At 40.8% G+C, this 15,335-nt stretch overlaps 1 protein-coding gene across 2 annotated transcripts in view; it reads right to left on the bottom strand.

The window, feature by feature from the left end:
- Positions 1-13,864, bottom strand: part of DDX46 (DEAD-box helicase 46) — a 71,856-nt gene extending 57,992 nt beyond the window's left edge. For both annotated transcript variants that reach the window (XM_086703782.1, XM_086703774.1), the window contains exons 1-4: positions 13,678-13,864; positions 9,131-9,316; positions 6,446-6,589; positions 769-865 (exon numbers count right to left, since the gene is read on the bottom strand). In XM_086703782.1, coding sequence (XP_086559908.1) covers positions 769-865; positions 6,446-6,589; positions 9,131-9,316; positions 13,678-13,694 — 444 coding nt within the window. In that variant the 5' untranslated portion in view covers positions 13,695-13,864. The remainder of the gene's footprint in view (positions 1-768; positions 866-6,445; positions 6,590-9,130; positions 9,317-13,677) is intronic.
- Positions 13,865-15,335: the final 1,471 nt, after the last annotated feature.

The raw sequence follows: 15,335 nt of genomic DNA on the forward strand, positions 1-15,335 counted from the left end.
AAACTAGATAAATAAACACGCAAAATTCCCTAGTTGTCAGTTATTGTCAACTTCAAATCCTCTAAACTCCTCTTAAACTGCCACCATGAAAAAGAAATTTTCTATTAGAAATTAATGAGTAAGGGAAAGCTATGTACCAACATGATTAAAAAGCTTTGGTCATAGGGGGCACCTGGGTGACTCAGTTGGTTAAGTGTCCAACTCGTGATTTTGGCTCAGGTCATGATTTCACAGGTTCAAGAGATCCAGCCATGCATCAGGCTCTATGCTGACAATGCAGAGAGTGTTTGGGATTCTCTACTCATTCTCTCTCTATGCCCCTCTGCCCACCCCACAAAAGAAACAAAAAACATTAAAAATATATTTAAAAACAAAAAAACAACCAGCTTTTGTGTTTAGCCTTTATGTTTAAGTTTCCTAGAAACAGCCTTTGTAAAGGCTTTATCCAGGGACACCTGGGTGGCTCAGTCAGTTAAACGACCAACTCTTGATTTCACCTCAGGTCATAGTATGGCAGTTGTGAGTTCAAGCCCCATATCAGGCTCTATACTGAAACTCAGGACCTGGAGCCTGCTTTGGATTCTGTTTCTCCCTTTCTCTATGCCCCTTCCTTGTTCGTGCTCTCTCTAGCTCTCAAAAATAAACATTTAAAAATGAATAAATAAATAATTTTTTTTAAGTTCAAAATACATAGCAATAAAAAAAAACAACAATCTGTGATTACAGAAACAAGCTTGATATTATACAATTATTTGTTAGTAAACATACACCAGCATCTTTTTCTTTTTCATCTTCCTTGTCATCTTTGTCTTTTTTCTTCTCTTTAGAACTTTCCCCACTATCTGTTTTCTCTTTGGACCTAGACCTACAAAAAAAAGAAAAAAAGAAACATCATCTATTTGTATTCAGAAACATTCACATTTAAAAATTTTTTTTTAATTTTTTTATAATTTTTATTTTTGAGAGAAAGAGAGACAGAGTGTGAGCAGGGGAGGGTCAGAAAGACAGGAAGACACAGAATCTAAAGCAGGCTCCACGTGCTGAGCTGTCAGCACAAAGCCCGATGCAGGGCTTGAACTGACAAACTGCAACATCATGACCTGAGCTGAAGTGGGACGCTCAACCGAACTGAGCCACCCACACACCCCTTAAAATATTTGTAAAGACCTGCATTTTACTTTTTTTTTTAAAGTTTATTTATTTATTTTGAGAGAGACAGAGGCACCATGAGTGTGGGAGGAGCAGAGAGAGAGGAAGAGAGAATCCCAAGCAGGATCCACACCGACAGCATGGAGCCTGATGCAGGGCTCAAACCCACGAACCGAACCCACAAGATCATGACCTCAGCTGAAATCAAGAGTCAGATGCTTAAATGACTGAGCCACCCAGGTGCCCCGACCTGCATTTTACATTTAACTTCTGAGAGTCAATTTCACTTTCATATTACGTTAATAAACATCCTGGAAATATAATGAAAACTTAATCCTATAAGTAGCAACAAATACCATTAATTATTAAATATTTGGCAATTTGCCCAAGAAAAAGTGGACATATCACATAAAAATAATTACAAAATTTAAATAGGAGGTAAAATTTGACACACAAAGAAATATACCAAAACATTAATATTCTACAAGATAATTTGGTATGTAATAATGTTTAAAACCCCAATAGACGTGCATTTTCCCCTATGTATGATATCTTATAATGAATAAAATTTCTTATTTTAATGCAATCATTTCAGTCTACTTTTACACCCCTTATAATTGGTGCTTTTAAAAGTACATTAGAGGAGCGCCTGGGTGGCTCAGTCTGTTAAGCGGCCGACTTCGACTCAGGTCATGATTTCACGGTCAGTGAGTTCGAGCCCCGCGTCGGGCTCTGTGCTGACAGCTCAGGGCCTGGAGCCTGTTCAGATTCTGTGTCTCCCTCTCTCTGACCCTCCCCTGTTCATGATCTGTCTCTCTCCATCTCAAAAATAAATAAACGTTAAAAAAAAAAAAAAAGTAAAAAGAAAAAGTACATTAGAGGGGCAGCTGGGTGGCTCAGTCAGTTGAGCATTCAACTTTGCCTAAGGTCATGATCTCACAGTTTGTGCGCGTCGGGCTCTGTGCTGATAGCACAGAGCCTGAAGCCTGCTTTGGATTCTGTGTCCCCCTCTCTCTCTGCTCCTCCCCCATTCATGTTCTGTCTCTCTGTCTCTCAAAAATAATAAAAATTAAAAAAAAAAAAAAGATTGTTTATGCCATTGCATTTCTAATTTTTCAATCAGTTTGTCAAATACTTTTCTATCCATGTATGCTAAGAACCAGAAAAGACCCTAAATAGCAACAACAATCTTCAAAAAGAAAACCAAAGCAGGAGGCATCACAGTCCTGGACTTTAGGCTGTATTAGAAAGCTGTAATCATCAAGACAGTATGGTACTGGCACAAAAACAGACCCTCAGATCAATGGAACAGAATAGAGAACCCAGAAATGGACCCACACATGTATGGCCAACTCATCTTTGACAAAGCAGGAAAGAATATCCAATGGAATAAAGACAGTCTCTTCAGCAAATGGTGCTGGGAAAACTGGACAGCGACATGCAGAAAAATGAACCTGGACCACTTTCTTACACCATACACGAAAATAAACTCAAAATGGATGAAAGACCTAAATGTAAGGCAGGAAGCCATCAAAATCCTCGAGGAGAAAGCAGGCAAAAACCTCTTTGACCTCGGCCTCAGCAACTTCTTACTCAACACATCTCTGGAGGCAAGGGAAACAAAAGCAAACATGAACTATTGGGACCTCATCAAAATAAAAAGCTCCTACACCACAAAGGAAACAATCAGCAAAACGAAAAGGCAACCGACGGGATGGGAAAAGATACTTGCAAACAACATTATTAGATAAAGGGTTAGTATCCAAAATCCGTAAAGAACTTCTCAAACTCAACACCCAAAAAACAAATAATCGAGTGAAGAAATGGGCAAAAGACATGAATAGACACTTCTCCAAAGAAGACATCCAGATGGCCAACCGACACGTGAAAAAATGCTCAACATCACTCATCATTAGGGAAATACAAATCAAAACCACAATAAGATACCACCTCACACCTGTCAGAATGGCTAACATCAACAACTCAGGCAACAACAGATGTTGGCGAGGATGAGGAGAAAGAGGATCTCTTTGCATTGTTGGTGGCAATGCAAGCTGATGCAGCCACTCTGGAAAACAGTATGGAGTTTCCTCAAAAAATTAAAATTAGAACTACCCTACAACCTAGCAATTGCACTACTAGGTATGTATCCAAGAGATACAGGTATGCTGTTTCGAAGGGGCACATGCACCCCAATGTTTATAGCAGCACTATCGACAATAGCCAAAGTATGGAAAGAGCCCAAATGTCCATGGATGGATGAATGGATAAAGAAGATGTGGTATATCTATACAATGGAGTATTACTCGGCAACCAAAAAGAATGACATCTTGCCATTTGCAACTACGTGGATGGAACTAGAGGGTATTATGCTAAGCGAAATTAGAGAAAGACAACTATCATATGACTTCACTCATATGAGGACTCTAGATGAACATAAGGGGCAAAAACATAAGAGACTCTTAAATATGGAGAACAAACAAAAGGTTACTAGAGGGGCTATGGGAGAGGGGATGGGCTAAATGGGTAAGGGGCATTAAGGAACCTACTCCTAAAAGCATTGTTGCACTACATGCTAATGTGGATGTAAACTAAAAAAATAAAGATTTTTTAAAAAATTTTAAGAAAACACAAAAAACACTTTTCTGAATCTACTTAAATAACTAAGAATTTTCACTTTGGCTCTTACTAATATAAAGTATTACAATGATACATTTTCTTTTTTTTTCAACGTTTATTTATTTTTGGGACAGAGAGAGACAGAGCATGAACGGGGGAGGGGCAGAGAGAGGGAGACACAGAATCGGAAACAGGCTCCAGGCTCTGAGCCATCAGCCCAGAGCCCGACGCGGGGCTCGAACTCACGGACCGCGAGATCGTGACCTGGCTGAAGTCGGACGCTTAACCGACTGCGCCACCCAGGCGCCCCCAATGATACATTTTCTAATGTTAAACTAATCTTCCATTTCTGGAATAAAGCCAACTAAGTCATAATTATTTTTTTTTACATATGGTTGGATTTGATATAATATTTATGTTTAGAATGAGTATAGCCTATAATTTTCTCACACTGCCCTTGTCAGGTTTTAATATCTACATTCTTCTCAATACACAAAATGAATCGAGAAATGTTTCTTCTTTCTTAAGTCTCTGTTCATCAAAAGTATCATTGCAGAGTGAAAAGACAAACTACAGAGTAAGAGAATATATTTGCCATTCATAAAAATGACAGTAAACAACCATCCAGGATATTTAAAAATAACAACAAAAACTTCCTATGAATCAATTTTTAAAGAAACAACCCAACAGAAAAATAAGCAAAAAGATTTTTAACATACTTCAGAAAAGAAGAAATTCAAATGACAAGCAAACATATGAAAAGATGTTCAACCTCACTGGTAGAGAAATACAAATTAAAACCACAATGATATTGGTATAACATATCTAACCAGTTAGCAAAAATCAGAAGGACTGACAATACCAAATACTAGGAAGGGTACGAGACAACACAATTATCATAATGTTTGTGGGAGTATAATTAGTATAACCCCTCTGGAAAGCATTTGGGATCACCTAGTAAAAATGAAGGTATGTTAATTCTTTTTTTTTTTTGAAGCTATGTTAATTCTCTGGCCATGTAATTATTCGTATATACAGACTAGGGAAACTCATGCACATGTACACTAGGAAACATACATACAAATGTTCACAGGGCACCTGGGTGGTTCAGTCAGTTGAGCATCTAACTTCGGCTCAGGTCATGATCTCACAGTCCACAAGTTCGAGCCCCAGATCGGGCTCTGTGCTGACAGCTTAGAGCCTGGAGCCTGCTTCAGATTCCTTCTGTGTCTCCCTCTTTCTCCACCCCTCCCTCACTTGCTCTCTTTCTCTCTCTCTCTCCCCAAAATAAATGTAATAAACTTAAAAAAAAAAACATTCACAAGCACCTAAAAGTTAAAACAACCCAAACACGTACCTCAGTAAAATGGATATATAGTGGTATATTTATGCCGCAGAATAGTATTCAGCAATGCAAACGACCTACTGTTATATGTAACACAGATGAGTCTCAAACAATCACCAACACAGATACAAAAGAATATGTGATTCATTCAGGTAAAGTTAAAAATACAAATCTAAACTATTCTTTTTCCAGATGCAAACACAGATGATAAATAAATAGAAAGAAGTTACTAGTACAAAAGTCAGGAATGGTTTTATCTAGGGTAGTAAAGAGCTAGGTTAGAGAACAGACATGGATGGCTTCTGGAGATACTGACAATGTTGTATTTCTAAACCTTAGTGGTGTTTACATGCGTATTGCTTTATAATTACTTAATAAACTGCATATTTATACTTCATTCACTTTTCTGAATTTATATTTTAACTTAAAATAGTCCTAATGGACATTATTATATGGACCTCAGTAAAATAAAACTAACAAAATTAATGACAGGAAAAAAATCCTCACGACTAATATGAAGAAGGTACAGAAAACAGACACAAATTCATGTATTGACTATCCTTTGACACCACTTTTACAAACAGGAAAAGAATGAACCATTGACAAGAGAAATATAAAGAATAAACATAAATGACACAGATAAAAAAGTAAACATATTATGTCTAAAAGACATAACCAATAACTCAAAATTGAATGGTACTGGCATGTTAAGGAAACATGTATATTTAACTTAACACAAGCAAAGTTCACACCCATCCTGAACAGCAATTCAGTAATACATGTCATGATTTAAAAACTGTCAAATGGGATGCTTGGGTGGCTCAGTCAGTTAACCATCTGACTCTTGATTTCAGCTCAGGTCACAATCTCAAGGTTCGTGAGTTTGAGCCCCATATCAGGTCCTGAGCTGTTAGCACAGAGCCTGCTTAAGATTCTCTCTCTCCCACTCTCTCTTCCCCCTCTTCTGCTCCCGCTCTCTCTCTCTCTCTCAAAAATAAACGTTAAAAAAAAAGTTATCTGTCAAATCAATGTTAAAAATGTTAAAAACATACCTCAAAAGAAAACCAGAGTTCCTAGGAAGAGGTTTATATAATATATTCCTGACTATTAAAAGTAGATATTAAAGAGAACAATGTATTGAGTGTTAAAACCAATCGAATCTAGTATTTTCCAATAATTTACAAGCTTTATAACCTATTAAAATTCAACCAACAGTTCATCATAGCAGCCAAAATCAGTGGGGAAAAAAAAAAAAGAAAGAAAGAGAGAAAAGGAATAGTGAAGAGTCCGTTCCCAACCTGCAAGACAGATACAGTCCAATGATAACATTACCTATTCTCAGCTTTCTTGCTTTTATTGCCAGGACTTGAGGATCTGGATCGCCGGCCTCGGCTTCTACTCCTGGAGCGTCTCCTGTCTCGACTTCGAGATCTTCTTCGCTCTCGACTTCGATCTCTCTCTCTACTTCTGGAACGCCTGAAAGGACACTTTCCATTCATTCTATGACCAATTAGAGATTCTTTCAGATAATGTTTCTGTGCCATGTTGAAAGAGCTTCTTAATTATTACCATTACTAAAGGCTGAGATTTCAATTAACCATCAAATCAGATATAAATAGGGAACAATTGGGGCACCTAAGTGGTTCAGTTGGTTAAGCGTCTGCCTCTTGGTTTTGGCTCAGGTCATGATCTCACAGTTGGTGAGTTCAAGCCACACATCAGATTCTGCACTGACAGTGTGAAGCATGCTTAGGATTCTCTCTCCCTCTCTCTCTGCCCCTCCCCAGCTCTCTCTTTCTCTCTCTAAAAATAAATAAATGTTAAAAATAAATAGATAGATAGGGAACAAGGAGGGGGCCTAGGTAGCTCAGTTTGTTAAGGGTCTGACTCTTGGTTTGGGCTCAGGTCATGGTATCTGGATTAATGGGTTCAAGTCCCTCAATGGGCTCTGCACTGACAGCATGACAGCATGGAGCCTGCTTTCAATTCTTTCTCCCTTCCCCTCCCCTGCTGGTTCTCTCTCTCAAAATAAATAAATAAACTTTAGTAAATAAACAGGGAACAAGTAAAGCCAATTCTTACAAATGGTCAACAAAAAACTGATACTAATTCCAAAATGATATCTGTTGAAAAACATAGCAAATCTGTCATAATAGCTTTTTGAAATCTACAGCCTATAGTAGAAAATCTAAAACCCAAAATCAGCCAAAACCTAAGTATAAGGATAGGCACAATGGGGCTATGGGAAGATCACAGACATGAAGAGTAGGAAACAAAAATTTCTATTCTAGAGCTGGCAGTCACATGACATATGGCAGATCAACTCTGTGGCTCAGTTTCCTTATCTATATGATATGGAGACTTTACTTACATAATCTCAAAATCCTTCTTGCTCTAAAACCTCATGATTCTTTTTTTTATTTTAAGTTTATTTATTTTTGAAAGAGCAAGAAAAAAAGCACAAGTCAGGGAGAGGCAGAGAGAGAGGGAGACAGAGGATCCGAAGCAGGCTCGGCGCTGACAGCAGAGAGCCCTATGCAGGGTTCAAACTCATGAAGTGTGAAATCATGACCCAAGCCAAAGTTGGACGCTTAACTGACGGAGCCACCCAGGTGTCCCTAAAACCTCGTGATTCACTCTCAAAGACATTATCTTAAGTAATCAATTTCACTTAACACATACTTGACTGAATTATATGAAACTGTTCCTGGGACCACATAATACAAAACTGAAGAAATTGCACTATATGCATTCTAAAAGATGAATATTCTCCCTGAGTACCTTTGCTAGTTCTCCTTCTAATGTTTGGAAAAAAATAGGGTTTTTTTTCTGTGATTAGTTCATAACACCTATACAACCCTGTCTTCTTTCCTATTTTAATAAAAAACTTATCAGAAATTTTTTTTGGTGTGGCGAAGATTTTTATTTAAAGACAATGTCTTTTACCTCTTAGGAAGGTTATAGCTGCTTGATTCGTGCCTAAGAAAATGCAAGCACGTAAAATAAAAATTAGGGTGTTCTTTCGTTTAAATCTAAAATGGTTTTTAAGGGGCACCTGGGTGGCTCAGTCGGTTGAGCGTCCGACTTCGGCTCAGGTCACGATCTCGCGGTCCGTGAGTTCGAGCCCCGCATCGGGCTCTGTGCTGACTGCTCAGAGCCTGAAGCCTGTTTCAGATTCTGTGTCTCCCTCTCTCTCTGACCCTCCCCCGTTCGTGCTCTGTCTCTCTCTGTCTCAAAAATAAATAAACGTTAAAAAAAAAAATTTTTTTTAAATAAAAATTAAAAAAAATAAAAAATAAAATAAAAAAATAAAAAATAAAATGGTTTTTAAAAATTGTGTCAAACGGGAGCGCCTGGATGGCTCAGTCAATAGAGCAATCAACTCATGATTTTGGGTAAGTTTGAGCCCCACAATGGGTGTAGGGATTACTTAAAAATACAAATCCTTAAAAATTTTTTTAAAGTGACAAACAGCAAGTAGGGCTTGGGTAGCTCTGTCCTTTTTCCTTCTCCTATCAGCTTTAGTGGCTGCTCTGAACATAGTGGTCAGCGTTCTTGGGACAGAATTAGAACAGAACCCCCTTGACAGCATATTACCTTATCTTTTACTGGCTTTTAAAACCTCCCTCAGGGGGCTCTGAAGGTTCTCTTTGGTTTGGTTTTGGTTTTGGTTTTTAAGTAGGCTCCACACCCAACATAAGGGTAAAACTCATAAACCAGCAATCAAGAATTGTATGCTCTACCCACTAATCCCAGCTGGGCACTGCCCACCCTTTCTTAATTTTTATTTATTTGGTTCTCTTTGGATTACAGGAAATAGAGCCAAACGTTTCCAAACTTAAAATACTGTTTGAAAGTCTTTGTTCCAGGCAAATCACTTCTTGACCTAATCAAACAAGCTGGAGTTAAAACAGAGTGCCTATAAAGGGGCCACTAAAATCCAGTCCAAGTCACACTTTTGAAGAAGCTGAATTTAGCTGACAGAGACCAATTTATCGTGAATCTTTAAATTCTTACCTCAGGCGCTTCCGGTCTCTTGACCGAGATCTTCTTTTATCCCTGCTACGAGACCTCTCTCTCCTTCTATCTCTATCTCGGCTTCTAGACCGCCTGTCATCTCCACGTTTACTTCTTTTGTCAGGTGAGCGACTTCTAGATCGACTTCCAGAGCGCCCCCTTGATGCTGACCGCTTCCGATAATGGCTAGAAAGTAAGGTCAAGATTAAGTTTAGGAAACACAGTTAGCTTGTATGATATTTTATTTAATCACATTTTCCCAATATATCTCAGCACACAAATTAAACAATGAAAGGACTTTGTTTTTTTTTTAATTTTTTTAATGTTTATTTATTTTTGACAGAGAGAGAGAGAGACAGAGCATGAGTGGGGGAGGGGCAGAGAGAGAGGGAGACACAGAATCCGAAGCCGGTTCCAGGCTCCGAGCTGTCAGCAAAGAGCCCGACGTGGGGCTCGAACTCACAGACCACGAGATCATGATGTGAGCCAAAGTCGGATGCTCAACCGACTGAGCCACCCAGGCGCCCCAACAATGAAAGGACTTTATACACATAAACTCTTTTTTTTTAAGTTTATTTATTTAAGTAATCTCCACAACCAACGTGGGGCTTGAAATCACAACCCTGAGATCAAGAATCACATGCTCTTCTCACTGAGCCAGCCAGGAACCCCTACAATTCTTAAAATCAGAGGGAAGTAATGATTCCTTCATTTATAGTCCATGTAGAGAGAGAAAAAAAAACTATCTTAAAAGGGAAACAAGGACAGTAAAAAGAACAGATCAAACTCCTGCCTCTGGGTCCCAAGCAACTTGCATTCTGGTAAAAAAAAAAAAAAAAAAAAAAAAAAAGGATGACCAGTTAAGTAAAGAAAAAAATAAACAATACATCACCATCACGTGGTGCTATGGAGAAAAACAGATTAGAGTAGATGAAAGAGAGGATGGGAGGTAGGAGGTTTGCTATTTTACACTAGGTGACTAGAGAAAAATGTGCTAAGAGACATTTCAGAAGTTTGAGAAAAGTAAAAAGAACCGTGTAGATATATCGGGGAGAAACTTTTCAGGCACCACAAGTGCAAAGACCCTGAAGACAAAGTTTGACTGGTGTGTCCAAGGAACAGCAAGGAAGGCAGATGTGGCTAGGGCTGAATGACCAAGAAAGAGTACCATGAAATGAGGTCAGAGATACCATAGCGCAGCCAAACATGCACAGATTTGTAGAGCCTTATAGATCTGAGTAAGTTGAGGTTACTGGAAAATTTTAAGCACAGGAGCAACGTTACCTCAATTTTTAAAGCATTAGTCTGGAGGTACCTGGGTGGCTCAGTTGGCTAAGCATCCGACTCTTGATTTCAGCTCAGGTCATGACTTCATGATTCCTGGGTTAGAGCCCCACATCAGGCTCTGCACCAATAGCACGGAGACTGCTTAGGATGCTCTCTCCCTCTCTCTCTGCCCCTCCCCAACGAATGCATATGTGCATGCCCTCTCAAAATAAATAAACTTAAAAAAAAAAAATTTTGGCTGCTGAGGGGAGAACAAACTGAAGGAAGCCAAGTGCAGAAGCAAGGAAAACAGGTAGAATGCTATAGCAATCACCCAAGTAAGAGAGTAGTGGCATGGATCAGAATGTCAGGTTCAGAGTTGCCATAGGAAGGGTCAAAATGTAGATATCACGGAGCTAGAGCTGATTGTATTTAAGGACTAATTCAATGTCAAGTGGGACAGCAAGGGAGAAGTCACGAGTGTTGCTGAGATACTTGCGTGGACCAAGCAGAAAGACAAAGTTGCTGCGTACTAAGATAGGAAGCTTGAGGAGGAGTAGATGTGGGGAGAGAGTGGGAAATCAGGATATTAGGCATTCACATGGAGATGTACAGGAGGTAGTTGAAAATATGAGTCCAGGGTTCACCAAGGGAGTCATCAGTGTACAAAGGCTACTTAAAGCGATAAACGTGGATAAGATGGCTAGGGAATGAGTATACCTCATTATCCTTTAAGCACGTGAAATTAAATGTGTAGAAACCCAAGCTTATTTTTTAATGTTTATTTTTGAGAGAGACAGACAGATAGACAGCATGAGCAGGGGATGCTCAGAGAGAGAGGGAGACACAAAATCGTAAGTAGGCTCCAGGCTCTGAGCTGTCAGCACAGAGCCCGATGCAGGGCTCGAACCCACAGACCATGAGATCATCATGACCTGAGCTGAAGTTGGACGCTTAACTGACTGAGCCACCCAGGTGCCCCTAGAAACTCAAACTTACTGCCTTTCCCTCCCCAAACCATTTGTCATCCCAACTTTCAGTCAGTAGGCTCAAAGTATCAATTATCTTCAATATCTCATTCTACACAACCAATAAAACACCAAATATCACCAATTTCACCTCTGTGATTCTTTTCAATTTTATCACCTCCTCAGAGTTCTGTCATGACTCCACATCAAAGTTATGTAGTTAGGGCATTTTAGAAGACCTTTAGAAATCTTCTTGCTTCTACCCTCTTTTGCCTTAAATCTGTTTTACTCATTGCTGCTAAGGTAATCTTCATAAAGCAGAATTCTGACCACATTATAAACATACACACTCATTTCTTAAAATCTTCAAAGGCTCTCAATTAAAATCTTAACTTCGAAACTAAATCTACAATCCACCCACATTCTGGACCCAACTCCATTTCAGAACCTACCTCCTACCACTTTTCTTCAACCTTTCATGACACCTACATATGCAGGCAAACTGGGCTCTTCACTTATTTCTCTAACACCTTGATCTTCCCATCTCTGAACCTTTCATCAGTCCCTAAACTAACCTAGAAAACAAGCCAGGGAAGAAGGCTAAAGGGCTGGAAGAGACTTAATTGTGAAGGGCCCTGAAGGCGGGCTGAAGAGTGTGACTTCATCTTGAAAGAACCAAAACAGACAAAAAGAGAGGAATGACATAATCTTTATTTAAGAAGTGTCACTCTGGCTGCAGTGTGAGGAATCTATTAGAAGGGAAAGATCACAGGAAAATAATCAATTTGAGGCAAGTGTAGCAGTCTGAGCACTAAATAATTAGGTCTGAATTAAGTCATAGAGAGCAGGAATGGAGAGAGGATATAGAATCGTATTGGGTTGAGACAGTTAAGAGAGAAAAATGAATCAAATAAGTACACTTGCAGGTTTCTGCTCTGGGTAGCCAAATTAACAGCCAATGCCTTCAAGAAGATTTAAAAGACGCCCCAGGAATTTTGTGCAGATGTAGAAATATTCTTTATCTTTATCCGGGTGATGTTTCCACAGTTTATGGATTTGCTAAATTTCAGCAAGCTCTACCCTTAAGCTTTGTCTATTTCCCTGAATGTTAATTATATGTCAATAAACTATTAAGGGTCAACTGGGTGGCTCAGTCAGTTAAGCCTCCAACTTCAGTTCAGGTCATCATCTCACAGTTCATGAGTTCCAGCCACGCAGGTGGGCTCTGTGCTGACAGTTCAGAGTCTGGAGCCTGCTTTGAGTTCTGTGTCTCCCTCCCTCTAGGCCCCTCCCCCACTTGCACTCTGTCTCTCAAAAAATGAATAAACAGGGGCGCCTGGGTGGCTCGGTCAGTTGAGCGGCCAACTTCAGCTCAGGTCATGATCTCGTGGTTCACGAGTTCGAGCCCCGCATCGGGCTCTGTGCTGACAGCTCAGAGCCTGGAACCTACTTCAGATTCTGTGTCTCCCTCTCTGTCCATCCCTCGCTCAAGCTCTCTCTCTCTGTCTCAAAAGTAAATAAACATTAAAAAAAATTAAAAAAAAAAAATGAATAAACATTAAACAATTTTAACAAAAAATAAACTATTATTTATATCCCAGATAAAAAGGATCTTTTAGTAACTGCTAAATACAAAGCAAATAAATACTCATCGCTGAGATAAAAACCTCAAGGTCCCAAACCAGGTAACAATCTAAAGTTTTGAAGAGATATCCTAATTCTAGTAAGACCTCCCAATACACAGCTTTAAAAGGACAGAAAAACACGTAACAAAGAAATATGAAATCTATCTGCAAAACAAATCTCCATGCAACAATTACCGTAGCCCACTAAAAGCCTAGTCATGTACAATGTTGTAGGTGATGTAAAAATATTGGTCTCCACGCTCCTTTCAACTGACTTGGGAAAATACCACACAAAGAACTAAAATAGGCAGCAACAGGCGCCAAGCAAACGTGGCAAATGCGAACTGCAAGAAATTCAACTGGGATCACTGCTGCCAGAGCGATCACGGTGGGCTCCATGGAAATGGCGGGATGTGGTGCCCAATCACTGACGCCCTGGAGGGGTGGTCCCACTCCAGGGGCTGGAACCGGCGAAGGCAGTGCTGGGAACCCCGTGGCCGTCACCGCCCCAAATACAGCCACTCCCTCGGCCGGGGTCCCCCAGCCCCTCTAGTGGCCGAGGTCAGCGCTGGCCGCACGTGGGGCCGCCCGGGGTCAGGCCTGGCCCCGCTGGCACCTCAACTCCCGCCTCTTTCCCCCACTTCAAGGAAACCGCCCGCCCGCTCGCCCTCTCAGCGCGCCGCCTCACCGTGACTCCCGGCCCATGCTGCCGGCCGCGGGAAAAGCGGCACCCTTCGGGACAATGCGCAGGGTAACCGGACAAAAGAAGAGGCCGCGCCGCCCTCAGCTAGCCGAGCGAGGAGCAGCACTAAGAGAGAGCAGCAGCTCCAGCGGTGGCAGCCATCCGAGAGCAGCCAACGAAAACAGGACGTGCTGGCGCCGGTGGCAGAGAGAAGGGAAAAGCGGGCCGGAAGCTGCTCTCTCTCCACAGCGACTCCTTTCGGCTGGAGGCCGCACAACGCCGGCCGCGCCGCAAGACGCGTCCTTTGCCGGGTTTTCCCTGCAAGCCTCGGAAAGTTCGTGAGGTAAAGGAAGGCTCCTTGGCTTTGCAGGCCCTGGGAGGGTCTTTCCTGCAAGGGCCACCGAGACGCCATAGGCATCCCCCAGTTGTCCCAGGACTTGTACTGCCGTCCCCCTTAACCTGCGCTAAGTGATGGTACAAACATCTCCATTCACAGATTCATTTATACATTCATTTGTATGTATTGTTATGCGTGCTGCTTGTCCTAGATCCGAGGAGCTTACAATATAGTGGATACAGACATAACTAAAACCACAAGTAGATATAAGAAAGAGATTACAGCAAAGGAGAGGGGTTCAAAAAGAGATCCCTGAAGATGTGACCTTTGAAGTAAGATGTGAAGACTGAGGAGTTAAGTTAGTGGAGAAGAGGATGAGAGCTAAAAATCTATTTGTAAGATTATAGTGGTTCTCAATATCGCCTGAGCTTGGAAGTTTTAAAAAAATACATGAATGGGGCACCTGGCTGGCTCACTGGGTGGAGCATGTGGCTCTTGATCTCCAGGTTGTGAGTTGGAGCCCATATTGGGCATAGAGATTACTTACAAATAAAATCTTAAAAAAAAAAAAAAAAAAATACATGGATGCATGAATACCATACCTAAATTCTGATTTAATTGGTCTGGAGTGCTTCTTGTGCATTTTTGAGCTTCTTTAGTGATTCTGAAGCACGCTCAAGGTTGAGAATGACTCACCTAGCATAAGCACTGTTTTAGCAGAAAGCTGTAATGCTAAAGTTGGAGAGAGGCTCTTATAGTTTACGTGCCTCTTTACTTTTCTACTTTCTTATACCTAAGGATGACAGAAAAATTCTAGATTGTGACTGTGGCTGTTGACGCATGGATGTATACATTTGTCAAAACTCATTGAACTGTAAACCTTATTTTTTATTTTATTTTGAAGTTTATTTATTTTGAGAGAGACAGTGCCAGTGCAGGAGGAGCAGAAAGAGACAGAGAATCCCAAGCAGGCTCCACACTGCCAGTTCAGAGCCCAACAGGGGACTCAGTCCCACGAACCTGAGATCATGACTTGAGCCAAAATCAAGAGTCAGGTGCTTAACCGACTGAGCCACCCAGCCACCCTTATTTTATTTTATTTTTTTTTTTTTCAATGTTCATTTATTTTTGGGACAGAGAGAGACAGAGCATGAACGGGGGAGGGACAGAGAGAGACGGAGACACAGAATCGGAAACAGGCTCCAGGCTCTGAGCCATCAGCCCAGAGCCTGACGCGGGGCTCGAACTCACGGACCGCGAGATCGTGACCTGGCTGAAGTCGGACGCTTAACTGACTGCGCCACCCAGGCGCCCCTATTTTATTTTT

The sequence above is a fragment of the Puma concolor genome, chromosome A1 (assembly GCF_028749965.1).
Source record: "Puma concolor isolate L17-30 chromosome A1, mPumCon1.1.hap2, whole genome shotgun sequence".
In the NCBI taxonomy this organism is placed as follows: domain Eukaryota; kingdom Metazoa; phylum Chordata; class Mammalia; order Carnivora; family Felidae; genus Puma; species Puma concolor.